Source organism: Erinaceus europaeus, chromosome 21 (assembly GCF_950295315.1).
Source record: "Erinaceus europaeus chromosome 21, mEriEur2.1, whole genome shotgun sequence".
NCBI lineage: Eukaryota > Metazoa > Chordata > Mammalia > Eulipotyphla > Erinaceidae > Erinaceus > Erinaceus europaeus.
This window is the reverse complement of record NC_080182.1, coordinates 24358517-24381275: the sequence shown is the minus strand read 5'-3', so window position 1 is coordinate 24381275 and position 22759 is coordinate 24358517. Positions and strand designations below refer to the sequence as shown.

General features: G+C 40.7%; 1 protein-coding gene across 1 annotated transcript; it reads left to right on the top strand.

The window, feature by feature from the left end:
* Positions 1-22418, top strand: LOC132535334 (endogenous retrovirus group S71 member 1 Env polyprotein-like). The gene is made up of 4 exons (XM_060180893.1): positions 1-130; positions 262-1756; positions 20301-20310; positions 22371-22418. Exons 1-4 carry the CDS (start codon positions 1-3, stop codon positions 22416-22418), a joined length of 1683 nt encoding a protein of 560 aa, XP_060036876.1.
* Positions 22419-22759: the final 341 nt, after the last annotated feature.

Genomic DNA, 22759 nt, shown 5'->3' with positions numbered 1-22759 from the left:
ATGGTCGCCAACCAACTAACTGCCGGGCAGCCTATATTCACTCTTGATCTGTGTGATCTATTTGATGCCAACTGGACCAGGGTAATCTATGCCGGCCAGACTGCAACCGGAGGGACTACTATAGATGGGGGTGTGGCTCCATTGACCTGGAGGCTTGCCTTTGGGACAGACCCTATTATGTATGTCCCAAAGAAGACAGCCCCACCAACTGCAGAGGAGAACCATATTTTTTCTGTGGGTTGTGGGGGGAATGTCTGACAGCATCTCCAGGGAGGGATGGTGATAAGCACCTGAAAGTCACAAGAGTGATTCGACCAGGTGGCCCGACCGAACCAGGTACTTGCTATATTGGAGACTGTAACCCTGTGGAGGTGACGGTCAAAACTTGGAATGAGACTGATTCATGGATGAGAGGGAGAATGTGGGGCATTAAGATTCCTTTTTCTGAAAAGGACTTTGGGACATTATTCACTATTCAACTGCGGATGCTGCCATGGACTCAGAATCCTATTGGGCCCTTGAGACCCATCATTTTAGGAGAAGACCCCCGACCTACTCTCTCCCCCTCTCTACGGGTGGGGGGAGAGAATGAGACTAATGGGGATCAGACTGACATTGCACCAAGTGGCACTAAACTGACTGACGCAGAACCTTTGCATCCCAGGGTGAAGCCACTAGTGAAAACTGTAGAATTAATGTATTACCTTTTGAATGAGTCTGACCCTAACATAACCAGAAACTGCTGGCTGTGTTTACACCCTGAGCCTCCTTATTACATAGGTGTGGCTGCCTCTGCAAGAATAGGTAGCCAGAAGGGAGACATAAGGAAGCTGGCTCTATCCTCTAGCAACTCTAAGGGCCCAGAATGTAAGTGGGGAGTACAGCCCCACATGACACTGGGAGATATCCAGGGAACAGGAACTTGTATTATCACAGCCAACTATAAATTGGAATCCTCCCCGTACAGGGGAAATTGCAACCTAACCATTAAAGTTAGTAAGACTCAAGAGTGGGCGACCCTCCTCAAAGCCCCTGAGGGGACTTGGTGGGCCTGTACTTCGGGCATGACCCCCTGCATCACCCCCTACGGAATGACCAAAGAGGACCTCTGTGTTTTGGCCCATATCCTGCCCCAGGTATACTATTCCCATGGCGAAGAAGGGTGGGCTCACCTTGAACGGCAAGGAACAGACTACCTCGGACCAATAAGACGGAAACGTGTCCCGATAGTAGTTCCTATACTCGTGGGGACAGCCATAGCAGGGACAGCGGCAATGGGAGCTGCAGCCCTAGCTAAGGAGACTACTCTAGTACAGTTAGATCAGCAGATCAATCAAGATATGGCCACACTAGAGGGCACTATTGAATCTCTCGAAGGGTCCCTATCTTCGTTGGCCGAGGTGGTCCTGCAAAATCGTAGGGGACTTGATTTGTTATTCATGAAACAGGGTGAGTTATGTGTGGCCCTGAATGAGGCCTGTTGCTTTTATGCCAACCACTCCGGAATGGTGAAGAAAACTTTAAGTGAGGTCAAGAAAAGAATAGAAGATAGAGATAACCGTCTAAGGGACCTGAGCGAGGACAGCTGGTTCGCAAATCTATTTTCTTGGCCCTCTTGGTTAAAAACACTAATTAGTTCCCTGGCAGGGCCTCTGATCACCCTACTTCTACTTCTTACCCTGGGGCCTTGTCTATGGAGGTCTTTGATCTCCTTGATTAAAAGGAGAACTGAGAAGGTTATGCTCCTGGAGTCTCAGTATGTCGAGGAGCAATATAGCTCAGAAGAAGAAGAAGAAGAAGAAGATGAATCAAGGATTTGATTCCCAGCTAAGACTAGTGGGGAATGTTAGAGGCAGTAACTCTAAAATAGTTATAGTTGCTTTTTAAGTTTGAGTTTTAAGAATAGTTTAAATATAGTTGCTTTTTGCCTTCCTGACCAGTGAGGTGGAAAATTCCTTGCCCTTTTCCCCTCGACAGAACCTGAGAGGCCATCAATTATTTTGACAGACCCTGCAGCGAGCAGGACTCATCATGACCTCTGCAACAGAATACTGTTACCAGACAGTTAAAAATGGCCTGACAAATGATGACCTGATAGATTGCAAACAGATGGTCGGTGGTCCCAATAAAGAACAAAAAAATGTGGTGACCCCCACTTTGGCAATGACCTATTGGTCTGGTGTGATGTTTAGAAATAGCCCATGCTTTGCTCTGAATGGATCAGGCTTTTGCTAAGTTTGAAATGATTGGATATAGGCAGATAAGGTGATGTGTTCCCCCTCCCTGAGTGTAGTCTGAATTCCTATAAATTGTATGGTTTGAGCTTTGTTCAGGGTCGAGCTTGGTAGACTGACACCAGTCACCATCTCGGTCCGGATTGCAATTCGTGAATAAACATCTTTTGCTTCCTTGCAGTGGATGGTGGTTTGATTTCGCTCTTTAACAATATTAAAATTAACCTAAAAGGAAAATACAGCAATCATGAGAGACCTCAGCTGTCTCTGCCATTGCTAAAAGGCTCATTTGCCTAAAAGCTGTATATGTAATAAATTCTTGATCTGCTTTCCTCACAATTTCATTCCTTAAAACCAGTAGAAAAAGCCCACTTTAGGCTTGATTGCATGCTCTGCATTAGGGAGGAATTAGCTGACAAAGATGGCTTGGCGGAAGCGCCTGTAGAAATCTTCAGAGGGGATAGAGTTAATTGGAATTGCAGGAATAGATTTGTTGGTAAGATCACTGAACAGATGCCAGTTTGCTTTCCGAAAGTTCCATCTTAGTTTCTCCGAGCACAGAATCAGTGGGAGCTGGAGATCAATGTGGATGATAGCTGGGCGGTGATGACTGTGCGGGAAGATCTTGAGAACGTGTCTCGTAGCGGGAAAGGCTTGGCCGTTGACTGTGCTAATCCAGCACAGGTTGGGTGACGAGTCTTTATTCCATCTAGCACTGTGAAAAGAGCCTGGCTGTTTGGGATCGTATAATAGGGAGAGGTCATTCGCTGAAGCCCAGTCGGCTAAGATAGAGCCGTCAGCACGAGTGGAGGAATATCCCCAGTCTTGGTGATGACTATTAAAGTCTCCAACGTAAACAGCTGGGTGTTTCGGGCTAGGCAGGACCTCATTATCCCATGAGGCACTGGGAGGCTTATATATGTTGACAAGCTGTATAGTTCCAATAGTAATGGAGTCGTAGAAGGTCGAAGAGGCCGTATGGTAAACGTCCGCAAGACATGATTTGGCGTAGATGGCTCGGCCGTGTTTAGGATGGAGATTATAGCATATTAAACCGAATCCACTGATGGTGAATTGAGCAGCTTCATCGACTGCTATATGTGTTTCTTGTAGGCAAATAACATCTGCCTGATGCTGTATCGCCAATTGACCAATAACTCTATCCCCTCTGAAGATTCCTACAGGCACTTCCGCCAAGCCATCTTCAAAGCAGCTTCCCAAGCCATTCCTCGTGGGAGACGTGCTAACTATACGCTTTGTCTTGATGCTGAATGCGAGCAACTACTAAAGCAGTATGATGAGTCGGGCGACCCAGATGTGGCTGACCATCTCATTGCCTCCCTGGATGCAGCACACCAAGCCCGCTGGCAACAACTCACGGAAAGTCTGAACTTCACCCACTCAAGTAGGAAGGCCTGGAAGCTTCTTCATAGTCTGGGTGCCGGTATCCAACCCCCTCCCTTCTCCCATCCTCCCTTATCTCCAAACTCAGTGGCCAGTCACCTAACTCAAGTTGGACGTGCTAAGATCAACCCAGTCTGGAAAAGAGAAATTTCCCATGAGTGGTCATCCCACTTCCATTTATCTTGTCCATCTCCAAAACTCTCTCCCTTTACACTATCTGAACTGGAAGACGCTTTGAAGAGGGTTAAACCGGGAACAGCTGCTGGCTATGATAACATCACCCCAGAACTCATTCTTAACTTGGGCCCCACGGCAAAGAAGTGGCTCACTTCATTCCTGTCCCACATCTTGGAATCTGAATCTATGCCCAAAATTTGGCGTTGTGCGAAGATAATAGCAGTTTTGAAACCAAAGAAAGACCCAACACTGGCCGCCAGCTATAGACCAATTTCTCTCCTCTCCGTGTGTTATAAACTCCTTGAGAGGCTGCTTCTGTCACGTATTTCTCCTCTTACAGAGATATTCCTATCACCCGCCCAAGCTGGTTTCCGCCCAGGAAGATCTACCTGCGAACAAGCCCTGGCCCTCTCAACTTACATTAAAAATGGATTCCAGAAGAATTTAAAGACGGGTGCTGTCTTTGTTGATCTCACAGCAGCCTATGACACAGTCTGGCACCGTGGTCTCCTAGTCAAGATCTCAAGATGCCTGCCTCCATGGGTGGCCAACACTATATCGTTTCTTCTCCAAAACAGAAGATTCCGGGTGCATCTGGGTGACAAGTCTAGCAGATGGAGACTTGTCTCAAGTGGCCTCCCCCAGGGCTCTGTTCTGGCTCCAACACTACTTAATATTTACATCAGTGACCTCCCAGAAACTTCTTCAAGGAAGTTCATCTACGCCGATGACATCTGCTGTGCAACTCAGGCATCCAAGTTCGACATCCTCGAGGAAACACTCACGAAAGACATGTCTCTGATATCTGATTATTGTAAAAAATGGCAACTAATCCCTAGCACTGCAAAAACGGTATCATATGTTTTCCATATACCATGCCTCAGCCTCGCGTGAGCTTAATGTGCAGCTTGGCGATACGAGAATCCGGCATGAAGCCCAGCCAGTCTATCTTGGTGTTACTCTCGATCGCACTCTGTCATTTCACGAACATCTCATAAAAACTGCAGCAAAGGTGGGCGCGAGGAATCACATCATTGCAAGACTGGCCGGCTCCTCATGGGGCGCGAGCGCTTCCACACTACGATCATCATCTCTGGCATTATGCTATTCCACGGCAGAATACTGTGCCCCAGTATGGTTCCGTAGCCCCCATGTCCACTTGGTCGATTCCAAATTATATTCCTCCATGAGGATCATTTCTGGAACCATCCGTTCCACCCCTGTTCCATGGCTGCTAGTTCTTAGCAACATCACCCCGCCAGATATTCGTCGGGATGCGGCATCATGTAAGTTCATTTCCCACGTCTACGCTCGACCGGACCTGCCAATATATGCGGATATCTTCGCCCACCCTGTCCAACGCTTGACGTCTCGTCATCCAATCTGGTCTCCTACGCCTACACTGAACTTCTCTGTTCCAGACTCTTGGAAACAGAGTTGGCAGTCAGCTGAGGTAAAGAACAAACACCTCATCACAGACCCCTGCAAGCGTCAACCCGGCTTTGACCTAGCACGTTATGATCGGGCCCTCCTCAATCGCTATGGAACAGGCCATGGCCGGTGCACCACTGTGTTCCATCGCTGGGGAGCCAGAGACAACCCGAACTGCCCCTGCGGCTCCAGACAGACTATGACCCACATAGTCAATGACTGCCACCTCTCCAGATTCAAAGGAGGTCTCGAAACTCTACATCAGGCTCAACCTGACGCTGTTGACTGGCTACGGAAGAAGGGCAAACGCTAGAAGAAGAAGCTGACAAAGAGGTTGTTTCAGCAGTCTTGGGACACAGTGTATAGAGCACAGTCAGAAATATTCTGTGGGCTTCAAAGGGACGTATATCCAACAATCCAAAAATAAAATGGACTCATTTCCAGAACCTGGGTCACCAAAATGAAAAAAATATTAAGTCAGTTTCGACTAATCCAAAGAGTGAATAGCTACAAATTATTTCACTGACTGTTTGATCTGTTTTCAACTGATGCAAATCACTTTGATATGGATTTCAAACACACATAGAAATGAAGTCAAAGAGTTCTCTGAACCAGGAGCCTGGCAGTGGTGCACTGGGTAGAGTGCACACATTATCATATGATGGACCCAGGTTCAAGCCCTCAAGCTTTACCTGCAATTGCAAAGTTCCATAAGTCATGAAGCAGAGTTGAAAATTTCTCTTTTTTCTTTCTCCCAATTTTCCTCTTTCTTCTCAAGTTTCCTTTGTCTCTATCAAAAAGAATAAAAGGGAAAAATGGAGGTCATGAGTGGTGGGTTTGTCACACAGGTACCATACCCCATCAAAAGCTCTAGTGGCAAATAAATAAAAGAGAAAAAGAGTTTTCAGGTACTCAGAAACAGACTATTTGGATACAGACTAATTAATTGAGCTTTTAACTTCCAACACATAGTAAACTGGTAGTAGTCAAATGAAATGTACTTTGCTAACTCTATTCATAGCATTCACCTCTTTGTAAAATGGTTTTGTTTTTCAATCACTGAGATAGAAAACAGATAAACTGGTTTTGGATGGGCTGGTCTAGACTGAGCTGAATTGGATACCCTGTGTTGGCTTAAACTGGCTTACTTGTTTCATTTGGCTTCTACTGTCTTGGCCAGCTTTGTTGATCTTCTCTAAATTGGCCTGAACTGGTTTAATCTGGCTACATCAATAAAGCTGACAGGTATTCATATGGCCAAGCACTACTGACAGTGTCAATTTCTACAATACAGTGAGTTATAAATTGAGAAAGAATATGATTAGAGGCTTACAGAAACTGGCAGTGAGCGTAGGTGGGGTTCTTTTGTTTGTTTGTTTATTTTGTTTTTGCCTCCAGGGTTATCCTGCACTATGAAACCATGGCTCCTGGTGGCCATCTTTTCCATTTTATTGGATAGGACAGAGGGAAATTGATAGGGGAAGTGGGGGATAGAAAGGCAGAGAGAAAGATAATCAGTCACCTGCAGACCTGCTTCACTACTTGTGAATCAATCCTCCTGCAGGTGGGGAACTGGGGACAGGAACTATGTGCCCTTAATCTGGTGCATCACAACCGGGCCCCGACAAGTGTTTTTTATCGCAGCATATTCAGTGGCTAGCACTGTGTTTGTGCATGACAGTTTGCTGGTGTGGTTCATAGCTTCTGCTGTGATGTGGCCTGGCTCTGACTTTGTTGACTTTGGGTGTGAATTTTCCTTAGAATAACATTATCATTGATTATTCTAACTCTTCTTGGCTTAGGCATACAGATAAGAGAACAGAATTGTTCTCTATATTTTAACTCAGGTTCTGAAACTTTGACTTCTTTCTCTGTTGTGTGGATAAACAAGAGTATCTTGTCCCATTTATTTCCAACAAGAAACCGAAATATTTACATTAGAAAAGTGTATGTCTTCCAATTCCTGTGTAACATTATTTTACCTATTGTGCCTTGCTGATCTTAGAAACTCCATCATGCTTCTTTCATCTGTAATTATGAGGCCAATGTTCTTTACGACATGAATGACGAGACAGAACTATTATTCCACTGCATAAGATTCAGTGTGATAGAATCATGATTTCTTTCTTTAATTCTTTTTCTTTTCATCATTAGGACTGCAAGTTCTGTTTTTGTTTTCTAGCTTTTGGCATAACCATCTGTCATTAAGAAACTTATGAAGTACAGCTTTTACCAAAAGATAAGCCAATGATTTGTGGAACTTATTTTCCATCATATTTTAATTTTGACTGTTTTGTTAGGGCAACAACAATTACAAAACAGTTGTTGTGGGGGCAGGTGGTGACACACCTGCTTAAGTGCTTAAGTGACACACCTGCTTAAGTGCAGTGTGCAAGGCCCTGAGTTCAAGCCCCTGGTTTCCACCGGCAGGGGGAAAGCTTCATGAGTGTTAAAGTAGAGTTGCCTGTGTCTCTCTGTCTCTTTCCCTCTCTATCCACCCCCCCATCTGCTCTCAATTTTTCTCTGTCTCTATCTAATAAATACAAAAATAATTTACTTATTAATTTTTTAAAGTCTTGTGACATGCAAACAGTTTCTCATCTTTTCATAATAGGTATCATTCCTACTACCTACTAACCTAGGTCCTCCTTCAGCTTAGTGCACTGGATCATCTGATCTGATAATTTGTCTTCTAGGGAATCTATACAAAGAAAACAAAAACAACTATCCAGAGACATCTTTGTACATCTAAGTTCATAACAGAACTATTTGTAATAGCCCAAACATGGAGACTACCCAGATATACAACCACAGAGGAGTAATTATGAAAGTTGTGGTCCTCATGTCTGGGAGCTACTCTCTGCCCTAATCCAGCTTTTTAGTCCTATTCTCAACTCTGACACCATCTTCCCAGACAATATTTTTAGTCTACCTGCATGTTAGCTATCTGGCTCAGGCAAAAATTACTAAAGTCATGGGCCCCTTGGAACATACCTAAAATAGACTTCTTAGCTTATTCCCTCCTAAAGACCCCTAGTCTGCTCTACCTTTGGGTTCCTATTTATTAAACAATTTTTCCTGCTTTAATATCTTACTACCTTTCAGCCATCAAGTTGCAGATGCTACTATGACTCCATCTTGACTTCCCTGCGCAGACAACCTCACCAGCGTGTCCCAAAGTCTCACCTCTCCAGGGCCCTATCACACTAGCAAAAGACAGAAACAGGCAGGGGTATAGATCAACCTACTAACCAATGCTCCAGTCCAATGTAGAAACAATTACAGAAGCCAGAACTCCCATCTTCTGCACCTCACTAAGAATTTTGGCCCATATTCCCAGAGGGATAAAAAAAATAGGGGAGTTTCTACCAGATGAGATGACACAAAGAACTCTAGTGATGAGAACTTTATGGAACTATACCTATTATCTTACAGTCTTGTTAATCACTATTAAATCACTAATAAAAAATTTTAAAAATTTTTGATAAAAAATAAAGTATATAAATTGTAGTATATACACATCATAAAATACAATTCAGCTATGAAAAATAATGAAATCATGTCCTTTCCTTCTTCTTAGGTAGACCTTGAAGTAATCATGTTAGCTGACATCATATTGTAATTTTTTTTTTTTGTCTCCAGGGTTATTGTTGGGATTTGGTGCCTGCACCACAAATCCACTGCTCCTGGAGGCTATTTTTATTCCTTTTGTTGCCCTTGTTGTTTACCACTGTTGCTGTTATCATTATCATTGTTGTAGCTGTCACTATTGTTGGATAGGACAGAGAGAAATAGAGAGAGAATGGGAAGACAGAAGAGGGGAGAGAAAGACAGACACCTGCAGACCCACATCACTATCCATGAAGTGACCCCCTGCAGGTGGGGATCCAGGGGCTCAAACCAAATCCTTACACCTGTCCTTGCACTTTGTGCCACATATTGTAATTTTTAAAAATAAGATATAATAGGGGCTAGAGGTTTGAACCCTGGTGCCTGGAATGTGTTACAGCTCTGGAAGAAACTCTAGTGTTTTGGTCTTTAGAAATTTCTGAATTTAAAAATAAACTGATTTTGTTCAGGGTGGCAATTCTCCAAATACTAAATCAAATTTATCTAAGCTAATGATGATGATACTCTTGCTTTCTGTTAGGAGCTGTCTAAGATTCTTGTGCAGTGAAGGCTATGGGTTCATTTTACTCAGTTACAAATAAAAGTTAAAGGGGAAGAATGCCGTGAACATTTCTGTAAAGGCTTTTTTTTTTTTTTTTTTTTTTTCTGGCTGGATAAACCTAGAGAAAATGGATTGAAAAGAGAAGAATTACCAGGCCCATGAAAAGCTTCTTTAGTTGTAAAGAAGCCATCAAAAATGATGGGGAAGCAGGTCTGCAGGTGTCTATCTTTCTCTCCCTCTCACTGTCCTCCCCATTTCTCTCAGTTTCTCTCTGTCCTATACAGCAACAACAACAACAATAATAGTAACTACAACAGCATAAACAACAAGGGCAACAAAAGGGAAAAAATGGCCTCCAGGAGCAGTGGATTCCTGGTACAGGAACCAAGCCCCAGCAATAACCCTGGGGGCAAAAAAAAAAAAAAAAGAGAGAGATATGTATTCCATTGTCACCAGGGATCAAAGACTTAGGCCTGCTAGAATGTAAGTCATAAATTTAAAACTCCATGCTATGACAGACACTAGTCCAGCTTTCAAAACCAGAGGAAAAACCTTTGCTAGGCCTCCAGGATTTCAGTCCTATGACATAAAAATAGAACACCATGAAGAAAAACTACTACTAAACATGAAGATGTATGCTTCTTTAGAATGCTTCTAGAATTTGAGCAGTGAAACAAACTACTTAGGTGAGAGCAAAGGCAAATTAATTAACTTGTCATATCTTTCCTCTGGGTGCAGATTTAATAGTTTTTCGTATATAGAAATGTGTTCTCAGTATTGCCAAGTGTCTGTTTTGTTGCTGTTTGTGGTTCTCAATTACTCCCTCCTCAGATTCTTACTCATGTATCCTTGTACTATTTGTAACAACTGTACCCAGTGACTTAGGAATGTAGGGGGACAAAAATCTGTCCTGCTTTTCCCTCCCTAAAAAGTATGCCTTTAGCAAAAGGAGTAACTTCATGTGAGGGGATGTTGGGGCAGGATGAATATTACCTCTGAGATAAGTACTCCTTTTGGGTAGGATTTAGTTTTTAGGCAGCAAGGAATTTAAACGCAAATGCCTCTACTTTAAAGTGCCATTGTAACCTTTCCTGAACTGATCTCCCTCCCCTTCTTCCTGAAGAATGCTAAACTTAAGTTTACATGCTTTACCTCACCACGTGTTTCTGACTTTCTTCTTCCACAAATCCTCTATGTTGGATAAGATCCAAAACCATTTGGGTCAGATGCTCACAGTATCTAGGTCTGTCTCTTCTATGTGTACAGGAAACACATGTTGTCAGTACATTTCTCTCTTTTTAAATATATTTAATTGATTCATCTTAGTGAAAGACACAGAGATAAAGGTATGGAGAGGACCAGAACAAAGTACTGCTCAACTATAGTTTATGATGGTGGTGGGGTTTGGACCTGGGACCTCAGATTCTCAGCTATGAAAGTCTCTCGGCATAACTATTAGGCTATTTCTCTAGAAGAGTAAATTTCTTTTTTTTACATTTTTCTCGTTAGTCCGTTTATTGTTGATTTGCCCAGCCTTAAAAACTCAGAAAGATAGCAAGATGATTTCTTTTCACTTCCACAGGAACATGTTGCAATGTCAAGCAAATTCTATTGATGTTTAAGTTTTTATGCATGTCAGTGCAAACAGATAAAATGTAGGACAGTCAGTTCAATTTGAATTTTAGGTAAAAATGGAAATGTTGAGAATAATGATGTTTTATACAGTATTGAGGATATACCTATTCTAAAAATTTTCTGAAACGAATTTAATGAACAGTATTGGAATCTAATTTGATGAAACTGTCAACATGCCTCAAGAATCACACTGATTACATTGGCAACCAGATGAGCATTGAAGGTTAGAATTTCAGGGGTGGGAGTGAGGGCTAGGGGGTGGCACACTCAGATGCCCTTTAATGACTGGGATTCAAACCACTGGTCTCCATCTGTAAGGTGAAGCTTCACAAGTGGTGAAACAGTGCTGCAGGTCTCTCTCTCTCTTTTCTATCTCTTCTTCCCTATCAATTTCTCTGTCTGTTTCTACCCAAAATAAATAAGTACATACAAATAAAAAAAAAAAGAGAGTTGCCAATTGACTTAAGTCCCTACATTTCTGAGTATGATTTTTCTATAGTTAAAATTATAAATACATAATAATGTTGTTGATCTTATTCAAATTCGTAATTTTATATTCTTACTTTTGTACTTTTAATATAAAAATGATTACTTTAGAAGAAAAATAACACTCCTGAAAGCATATGTTCTGTATAATTTGATTGTTTACATTGCGTTATATTCTAATTTTCTGCAGTTTGAATATATCTCTACTTTTCATTTTAATCATCATTGTCACTTGAATACCAGTTATGTAGAAGGTCATGTTAAGAACAAAATTACTGATTTTATCTTGGTATAATGAAGGCAAGAAAACCAAAATTTAAAGAGTAAATACTGACTTAGAAAATATTATGTCTTCACATTATTGCTTTCAAGCATTGTGAATCGATAGCAGAACATCTAGATATGAAAAACAATTAAGGGAGTCGAGCTGTAGTGCAGCAGGTTAAGCGCAGGTGGCACAAAGCACAAGGACCGGCATAAGGATCCCGGTTCGAACCCCGGCTCCCCACCTGCAGGGGAGTCGCTTTACAGGCGGTGAAGCAGGTCTGCAGGTGTCTATCTTTCTCTCCTCCTCTCTGTCTTCCCCTCCTCTCTCCATTTCTCTCGGTCCTATCCAACAACAATGACATCAATAACAACAATAACTACAGCAATAAAACAACAAGGGCAACAAAAGGGAATAAATAAATAAAATAAAATATTAAAAAAAAAAAGAAAAACAATTAAGTTGAGTTGTCTTGGAATTTTTAAAAATTTCAGTTACTCAATATATATTTTTTGACATTCAGATGATTCAAATAATAAGAGAACAATGTTTTCTCACAATAATGGTTACTATATGCTTCTTTGTTCTCTCTACCCACATAGGAAAAACATTTTTTTTTTTAAATGGAAAGTATAAGGTGGAACTCATCTGTACATCACTGTGTTTTCCAAGGCTAGACAAATAAATAGAAGCAGACTGACAGGGGAATAAATAAAGATAAATTTATCCTGAATATACACTGTATGTACACATGGCAGAGGCTCAAGAATTTGAGTCATTCCCTCCATAATCTTAGGCATAGACTAAAAAAAGTTTTCAAACACAGAAGATTATGGGTGAAGGCAAAAAGACACGTGTCCTGCCTTCTCCAGGAAGCAAGGTATGGTGATTGCACTACCAAAAAGAATAAAAGTAAAGGCTCTAGTGGGGATAGCTGTCTCCTTTCAAAGACCAGATCTTCCAGGGAAGAATCTTCATCTCAAAGCTAGCTCAAATTCTGCCTCTAGTCCTCCTATCATGAACTCAATCCCCCCTCTATTTGGCAAAGACATACTTGAGGGTGTCACAAATTTCTGTTCCTCTAGAAAGGTAAACTCCAAATGAGCAACAAATCAGCATTGCTCTAAGTCTAAGATCTCTTAGGAGAAGTAGCAATCAGATCTAGAAGGGCCTCCAGGCACTGCCCCAGAAATTTGTAAACTAAAAGAATTTTTCTGTGCCCCACCCTAATTCAGTATGCTTTGGTTTAACTTGGAGGGAATCACCACAGGAAACAGTAGCATTTGCAAAGTTAATTGGGAGAGACACAGCAATAAACACACAATGGGAAGAAACAGATTGGAAGACTGTGTAACACTTTGAAACCCTTCTGAGCAAGACATACTTAGGATTGTCAACTCTTAGAGTGTAGAGACATTTTTAAGTCTTAAGAGGTTTCTTTGTCTTTGTACTTAGACTTTGCTCTAGGTAATACCCCCTGGGAAGTGAGTCTTTTTTTATTATTCTCCTTGGTGCTCTCAGAGGACTGGGTTTCTTATTCAACTTCTTGTCTGGAGAAATTTGGGAAAGCCAAAGGGTCATTTTAAGTCTGAAGCTTCTTATTTATTTTTAAATAATAACTTTTTTCCCCCCAAAACTTACTGAGCTTCTTCTCTTATGATTTCAGTAAGTTTGTGTGTGTGTGTGTGTAAATGCTATAGTCACCATGTTTACTATTTACTTCTTTATTTTTTTTTTCCTCCAGGGTTATTGCTGGGCTCCGTGCCTGCACCATGAATCCACCGCTCCTGGAGGCCATTTTTCCCCCTTTTGTTGCCCTTGTTGTTGTAGCCTCGTTGTGGTTACTATTATTGCCATTGTTGATGTTGTTCGTTGTTGGATAGGACAGAGAGAAATGGAGAGAGGAGGGGAAGACAGAGAGGGGAAGAGAAAGATAGACACCTGCAGTCCTGCTTCACCGCCTGTGAAGCGACTCCCCTGCAGGTGGGTAGCCCGGGGTCCTTGCGCTTTGCGCCACATGCGCTTAACCCACTGCGCCACCGCATATGGTTTTCTTTCTTTGGGGGGGGGGGATAAGAGAGAGAGAGAAAGAGGGAGGGAGAGAGAGAGAGAGATATCACACAAAATAGATATCACACTGCTCCTCCTTCCATGAAGGTCTTTGTTGCTTCCAGATGTTGCTTCCAGCATCAACCCCAGAGTACCGTGTGGGTACGTTGGCTGCATTACCCCTGGGTCACCCTCTCTCCCTGCCTATAGAACAGTGGTTTTCTAAATTGAGTTTTTCTTTTTGCCCAGCCCCCCTTCCTGCCCCAATGCCTCTTTTTGTCTCCCCATGTCTAAATTGTTTCCAAAAGGTATCTGCAAGTTTAGTGTTATGGTTGCACCCTTTATCCAATTTTTTCATGATTCACATTAATCCACTGACATATTCTAACAATAGCACGTAGGTTGCACTTTATAGTGTGGGTTTTTTTTCCATGTGTAGTAGATGCAGCATCCTCCATCAGAATGTACATGGTGAAAGTTTAATTCCATGAAGGGCCTCTGAAGGGTGAGTGAAGATTACATTTCAAAACTAGTGTTGTTCTCTGAGTGTCTTTCTCTTCTCTCTCACCCTCTATCTAAAAGAAAAAATAAAAATAAATGGCCACTAGGAGCTGTGGATCACTGCCATCTCAGAATCCCAGCAATTACCCTGGTGGGAAAAAAAAAAAAAAAGACATTTAGATGTGAACTTCTCTTCTTAAGGGTGTCTCCTCACTATACCAGAACTACTCTTAACTTTTATAAAACTGGGAAAACAGAATTTTAGCCTGGATTGAGGCACACCTTCATTTATCATCCCTGCCTCAGTAACCTCTCTGACAGACTTCTCTCTCTCTGCTACTCTCTGTGAGACATGGTTAGGTCTCCTCTTCAAAGGAACATGAATAGAACAACTGTTTAGTACAAAAATTCTTTTTATAAAGTGTTATGACCACCTGTGGCCAGTAGTTCTGTATTCTTTAGTTTTAGTTCAGATAATGGTTTCTTGTAGTGCTTGCTAATCCTCCAGCAGAGACCCCCAGACTCCCTTCCTTTCCTCATTTAGACAACTGGGAGATTGTGAGCTCTGAAGCTCAGCCCAGGGTGGAGAATAGAGGACACAGTTCTGAGTCAGTTATAAAAGATAGGAGAAGGGGGTGTGTGTGGCTGCTGCCTGAAAGCCACTGTTGGCGGCACGCCCTTTTGCAAAAGAATAATAAATGCCTTGCTTCAACTCCTTATTTTTTTGCCTTGACAAGTAATCTTAATTGGATGTCATTTACAACACCTCCAACCTCTCTTGACTGAACTAAAATTATTTCAGAGGATGCCTGACATCAAGTGGGCAAGTTGCTGGGTCTCATCTCATGGGATCTTTCCCACTGGTACAGGAAGTATGCATATTATTATTATTATACTTTCCCCCTTATCAATATGTTCAATCTTTCTTTATTTGTCCAGCCTCTGAAGAAACTAGCGAGGTCCTGATATGTACATTGTTTAAATTATAAAAAATAAACTTCAATATGCATGCTGCTTTAAGTGTTGGATTCATTGTGAAGGCACTAAGCCCCAGTGATAACCCTGATGAGAAAAAAAAAAAAAATCATAATTTCATTGGAAATTACTATAAATCATTGTAAGGAGCAGTCTGCTTTTTAAATACTAGGACCTGGGGGCTGTAGCGCAATGGGTGAAGGACCACCTTAAGGATCCCAGTTCCAGCTCCTGGCTCCCCACCTGCAGGGGGGGGGGTTGACTGGGCAGGGGAGGGTCGCTTCACAAGCAGTGAAGCAGGATTGCAGGTGTCTATCTCTCCCCCTCTGTCTTCCCCTCCTCTCTCGATTTCTCTGTCCTATCCAACAACAAATGACAGCAATAACAACAATGATAAACAAGGGCAACAAAAGGGAAAAAAAAAAGGCCTCCAGGAGCAGTAGATTCATAGTGCAGGCACTGAGCCCCAGCAATAAAGCTGGAGGCAAAAAAAAAAAAAATACTAGGACCTTCATCTCCTCTCATTTCTATTTGCAAAACCATCAGTTCTACTTGGGATTCTTCTTTTTGACTATGCTCCTAGTTTTATGTACAATACTACCACAGTCTGTCTTCTTCCTCCCCCCTCCCCAAAGCTACACACACACACATACACACACCATGACTTGTCTCTTAAGTTACAACAGGTCATGATTTTATCAAACATCTTGCTATCTTTCCAATCTCGGATAGCAGTTGTCTCACCACCTGTTGTATCACTTACATGCTAGTTTAGGCCTGTGGCTCTGGTAGTCTCTCCTCTCTCTTTAGTACTGACCTTGGGAATATTTCATGTACCCGCCCCCCAGAAAGTATGCAGAGATACAGTTTAACCACTTCTACATGATAAGAATATAAACCTCAGAAAGTGTTATCACATTGAATGAATCATCAAAACCTTATCTCCAATGTTAACTGTACAGCTTAAGTGTTGGAGTCAGGGTTATGATCCACATTTTCTCAGATGTTCTCTGATTTGTGTGTATATAATTGTCTGGAAAACAGGTTCTTCTTCCTGGCTATTTCACTCAGGTAAGGATTTGTATTTTGTAGCACAGGAATGAAGAGAAGGTGCTAGGACTGGGAATATGATGGTGGTCGCAGTGCGGAGCTATACCCTGCAGTCTTACAATCCTGTAACTCACTATTAATCACAAAGAAAAATGAAAGAAAGTTTTGCAAAATCATTATGCTGTCTCCTCAGCCAGTGAAAACAAACTTTCTAACATGTCTTATCTTTGAAAACATATAGGTATGTATATATGTAGGTAGGTAGAATGGTAGCTAACAATCTAGTTATTAAAGTAGATATACTGTTGAAAAACATTTTTGGAGTGACTACATAGCTCACAGTATTGTTCATAATAATAGACTATGTTCACATATATTAAGAATGATGCTAAGAAGAAATAAAATATTAGGTGATAGATTAATTCTTTGCATATAAATAGATGCGATTCCCCCAAAATATTTGTGAGTTTATGAAATATTATTAAATTCACTGAAAGATGGAGAGTACAAGTTTTAATTAACGTCAAAATTTAATTTTAGGGAGTCGGGCTGTAGCGCAGTGGGTTAAGCGCAGGTGGCGCAAAGCACAAGGACTGGCATAAGGATCCCGGTTCGAACCCTGGCTCCCCACCTGCAGGGTAGTCGCTTCACAGGCGGTGAAGCAGGTCTGCAGGTGTCTGTCTTTCTCTCCCCCTCTCTGTCTTCCCCTCCTCTCTCCATTTCTCTCTGTCCTATCCAACAATGACAACAACAATAATAACTGCAACAATAAAACAACAAGGGCAACAAAAGGGAATAAATAAAATAAATATTTAAAAAAATTTAATTTTAGCAGTATTGTTGGACTTAATAGTAAGATTAGGAATGCTTTGCACATTTGCCCAGTTATCTTCCCAATTTTCCATACTTAAGAAATAATAATAATTGATTATTAAATATTAGTCACTTAAACTAATGGTCTTCCTCAATATCCAGGTTTCCTAAAACTTTCAATGTGTAATAACTGAGAAGTTCAAGCAAAGAAAATAAAGGTCCCAGAGAACTTACGATCTTTTTTTCTGTCTCCCTCTCTTTTTAACTGCTACTGTCACTGGAGCTCTCTCTTTCTCATTCATGCCCTCCCCTCTCAATTTCTCTGTTTCTACCAATAACAGAAAGAAAAAAAATGACTGCCACCATGTATGTTATATTCATAGTGCAGACACTGGGTCTCATAGTAAACATGGTAAAAAACGAAGCAATGAATAAAAACCACGATAAGGACTCTTCTTCCTAGCAAGTTCCAACAGTCTAGTTACCAAAGGATTTTGCTAACTATCTTTTGTTTAAAAGATAATCAGATGAAGTTTGCAGACTTTTACCTTCCCTATCATATCTTCCCCATAGTTACTAGAGATAGGGATTATAGATAAAACATCTTAAATTATACCTCCTTGGTAATATGTTTTCATTTCCATTGTCAGTGTCTGTTTCACTTTGTCCTGTTACCATATGAATGTCCTGGTACTATAATTAATAGAGCTTATTTTGAAAGATCACATTTACCATAATTACTCCAATGCAATTGTATTTTATTTTATTTTTTGCTTTGTTTCCTTTCTTGGTTGTCTAGATGTTAACAAATAACTACTTCAAGATGGCCACAGAGATACAGTGTACCCAGAGACTGTCTGGGTGCTATAATGTTGGCTGATTGCCTTGAATAATAGCTTGAGAAAAAACATTAATTTGCTATTTCCTTCTGAACTTAGTGAACAGTGGTCAAGTCTACTTTCTTACCTGGGCTGACAAATTTTTTAAAGATTAAAAAAAAAAAAATTTATGTATTAATTTATTTCCTTTTTGTTGCCCTTGTTGTTTTTATTGTTGTTGTAGTTATTATTGTTGTTGTTATTGATGTCCTTGTTGTTGGATAGGACAGAGAGAAGTGGGGAAAGGAGGGAAAGACAGAAAGGGAGACAAAGATAGACCCCTGCAGACCTGCTTCACCACCTGTGAAGCAACTCCCCTGCAGGTGGGGTGTCCGGGCTCAAACCAGGATCTTTACACTGGTCCTTGTGCTTTGCGCCACCTGCGCTTAACTCGCTGCGCTACCGCTTGACTCCCAGATGACAGTGTTTTAAATTGAGAGGGCTAGTAGGTTTTAGTGAAGGACACACTATGATAGTTGGTAACAACCGACTCCAGTAGCATATTCCAAGGTAGCATCTGGACTCCACAGGAAAGAAAAATTTTATTTATTAGCCAAGTCTGGCAAAGGTCCATGAGAGAAGAGAGATGATGTAAAGACCTTATGATCTCCAGACTAACTTTGAAAGTATCACCTTTTCCAAGGAAGATGGTAAATTATTAGGTTATTATTGATACTAAAATCCTACTTGGATTTAAAACAGTTTCTAAAGTTAGAATTTTGAAAATGTGAAGAAAGACTTTTTAATAAACTTAAATATACAAAAAAGCTAAAAGGAAGGAATCAGACATCTTTTTTTCTTTCTTTCTCTTTTTTATGTAGACAGAGAAAGGGAAAGAGACCACGGCATCAAAGTTTCCTTCAATGCACCAGGAGCTGGGTCTCACACATGTCAAAGGAGTGCATTATCCAAGTGACCTCTTGCACTGACCTGCAGGAAGAGGAATTTATAGGATAAATTAATACACCTATGAGAAATGTAATACTAGATAGTGGAGTTAAATAAAAATTCATAAGGATAATTAAATCATTTTCTAATGTAGTTTATACCTACCAAGAAAAATGCATACTTTTTAAAACATGAAACTATAAATACAGGTTATATGCTAGAAAACAAGGAGTAATCTTTCTCTCTCTCTCTCTCTCTCTCTCTCTCTCTCTCTGCCTCTAGGATTATATCTGGAGCTTGGTGCCAGGACTATGAATCCACTGCTCCTAGTGGCTATTTTTTCCATTGTATTGGATAGGACAGAGAGCAGAAAGAGGAGGGGGAGAGAAAGATAGATACCTGTAGACCTGCTTCACTGCTTGTGAGGTGACACCCCCCCACACACAGCAGGTGGGGAGCCAGGAGCTCAAACTGGGATCCTTGAACACCTCTTTTTGCTTTATACTATATGCATTTAACCGGATGCGTTACTGCCTGGTCCCCAGGAGTTACCTCTAATTAAAATATGTAGACAATTTACTTCCTAATCCTGAAGAAATCAATAACACTGTAACAATTATTGCACCTTAATTTAGAAATTTAACTTTCACGTTTTCAAATATGAAACTGACTAAAATGTAACATGAAATAATCTTTAAAAATATTTGCTCAACTCGTTCTGGAGGTAGAGGGAGTTTCATAGCTGTAAAATAATTAGATAAGGGCTGGGTGGTGTTGTACCTGGTTGAGTGCACGTTACAATGTGCAAGGACCAGGGTTCAAGTTCCCATTCACCCTGTGCAGGGGGGAAAGCTTTGTCAGTGGTGTAGCATTGCTGCAGATGTCTCTTTGTCTCTCACCCTCTCTATTCCCCTTCCTCTCAATTTTTAGCTATCTCTATCAAATAAAGATAATGATAAAAAATTAAATGATTTGATAGAATAATGCAGTAATGGTTACCTTAATACCCAACTGAAAAACTTAGAAAGCCAGTTAAAGGTCTTAATAAAATTAAAATATAAAAGAATAAAGATTGAATTACTATGACATCATTATGACAAAAAAAATAATTTTTCCTGATGTATTTAAATAGCTCACTTGGATGGTGGGCTTCTTTGTCATGTGTAATACCCAGGTTTGAGCAGGTCTCCATTGCACTGAAGGAAGCTCTGGAATCCTTAATGTTGTAATCTCTTTAAACTCTCTTTCTCTCTCTGCCTCTTTGTCTCTCTGTCTCTGTATAAAAAAAAAAAACCAGCCCCCATAACTTCTCAGTTTCACTCTTTTTCTTTTTTTTCTTTTAGATATAGGAGTGTAAATCAAGACAGGAGTCTGTTCTCTACATGAGATCATACCTTTTGGGTTCAAATGTTTCATATATATATATATATATATATATATATATATATATATATATATATATATATATATATATATATATTTTGTTGTTGTTGTTGTTGTTGTTGTTGTTCTGCCTTGAGGGTTATTGCTGGGGCTTGGTGCCTTCACTATGAATTCACTGTTCCTGAAGGCCATTTTCTCCACTCTGTTGCCCTTGTTGTTATTATTATTGTTATTATTGCCACTACCATTGTTGTTGTTCTTGGACAGAATAGAGAGAAATCAAGAGAGAAGGGGAAGACAGAGAGGGGGAGAGAAAGACAGACACATGCAGACCTGCGTCACCGCCCATGAAGCCACCCCCTACAGGTGGAGAGCCGGGGACTCAAACTGAGAACCTTACACAGATCCTTGCATTTTGTGCCATGTCTGCTTAACCGGCTGCACCACTGCCTGGCCCCCCATGTTACATTTTTATAGCCCATATTTCTTCTTTACTGATGACTTTGCTATTTATTTTGATGAGGTGTCTTCTATATCAGAGTACATATATGGCGATAGCTCAGTAAGACTCAGTCAATGCCTTTTATTTTCTGGCAAGCTCTCTGTGAAGATGAACCTAGATGTGCGACGGCATCACCTTGGGGTGGGCTGGAGATAACTGACTGAATCTTCCCATCCCGTGATCCTGCACAGTGTTACTCACATCCTTCCTTAATGACTCAATGATTTAGTAAAATTTCCAAACACCTTCATGTGCTCAGACTTATGTTCTGGCACAATAAACAGTCAATGGATTTGGTGTATTGCACCAAAGTAAAGGACCCAGGGGCAGAGGGAGCGTTCAGGTCCTGGAACAAGATGGTGGAGGAGGACCTAAGTGGGGGGTTAGAGTGTAACATGGAGAACAGAAATGTTACATATGTACCAACTACTGTAATTTATTATTGACTGTAAATCATTAATCCCCCCAATAAAAAAAAAGTCTAGATATATTCAAGTTATATCTATGACCTTGGGCAAACTGGCAGTTTTCACTGGAGAGAGATGGGAGCACAGGATTCTGGTGGTGAGAATAGTGTGGAATTATATCCCTATTATCTGAAAGTTTTGTAAACCATTATTAAACCACTAATAATAATCAAAAGAATAAACAGCCTAGTTCCTCTTAGATCCTCAGAGAAGTCTTAGGTAGGTACATACCACATACTTTTCCAGATTCTAAACTGCCTCCTCTTGGGTTTTTCACAAAGAAGATTCTGATCTAGAGCTTAATCTGAAGAATGATTATTAAAAAAATGAAAAAACAACACTTGGATTCATGCCTATGGAAGGGACAGACAGAATGCTGCATTTGATGGAGAGATAGAGTTGCCGTGTAGGCTTGGCATGGTTTCAGCCACTGTTTTCCATCCTCATTTACACACCAACAAGAAACTAGAGTTATATCAACCCTTAGGAGTTGCTCTACTGAGTTATAATATCTGTTCCTTAATACTCTCGCAGTCATTTGCCATCAACTATCTCTGGCCTATCTTAGGAAACACTATGACCCTATATTAGGGGATTCTTAACAACTCAAGCAATCAGTGAAGATGTTCTAAAAATATCAGGAACTGGGACAGTCAGTCTTTCCTTAAAGGGGACTCTGGTTACCATATGTATCTGTACAACATAAGTGCCATTTATCTAAGGGACTATACTGAGATTTCAACCTATGTTTCTGACTCTGGGCTTCAAAGACTTTAAATTACTTCCCAGCTGTCTCCATGTCCTTTTCAGTATAAAATGTCCTTCTGTGGGGGGTATGAATTGTTCCAGGTGAGTCAGCTGAGACATAGCTCCGTGCAATTGGAATTAAAGAGAGAGAGAGAAATTAAAATCTTCACTCTTCTAGTGGTTAGCCATATGATTGTTTTTCAGTGTGGTAATCATAAACACCAACATTTATTGAGCGTTTATTATGTACTCACCACTGTTTTAACTGCTCTACATACATTAAACTACTTTTTCTTTTGTCTCCTCAATTACAGGCAATCATACCTGCTGAGCAGCTTTGCAATGTGGATGAAATGAGCTAACATATCATCTAAATCTCTTTGCATATAGTGGGCTTGACACAGATGTCAGTTTATCCCTCCCTCTTTCCAATCGCACATGAATAATCTAGACTCCTCCGTCTTTGGATTGCTCCACCAGTCTTCACATACAATAACAATTATAATGATAGTTATTATAGCTTCCATTTATTGAGGGTTTACCATTTTCCAGTCAGTGTGCTAAGCCTTTTACATATATAGACTCATTGAATCCTCATGATACCCCATCTGGCAGAGGACTGTAGTCTCTTGAATCAGTAACGTCCTGAAAAGAAAACTCATGGTAGATTTGCTTCTCTTCTCAAACCAGTAACATTATTTAT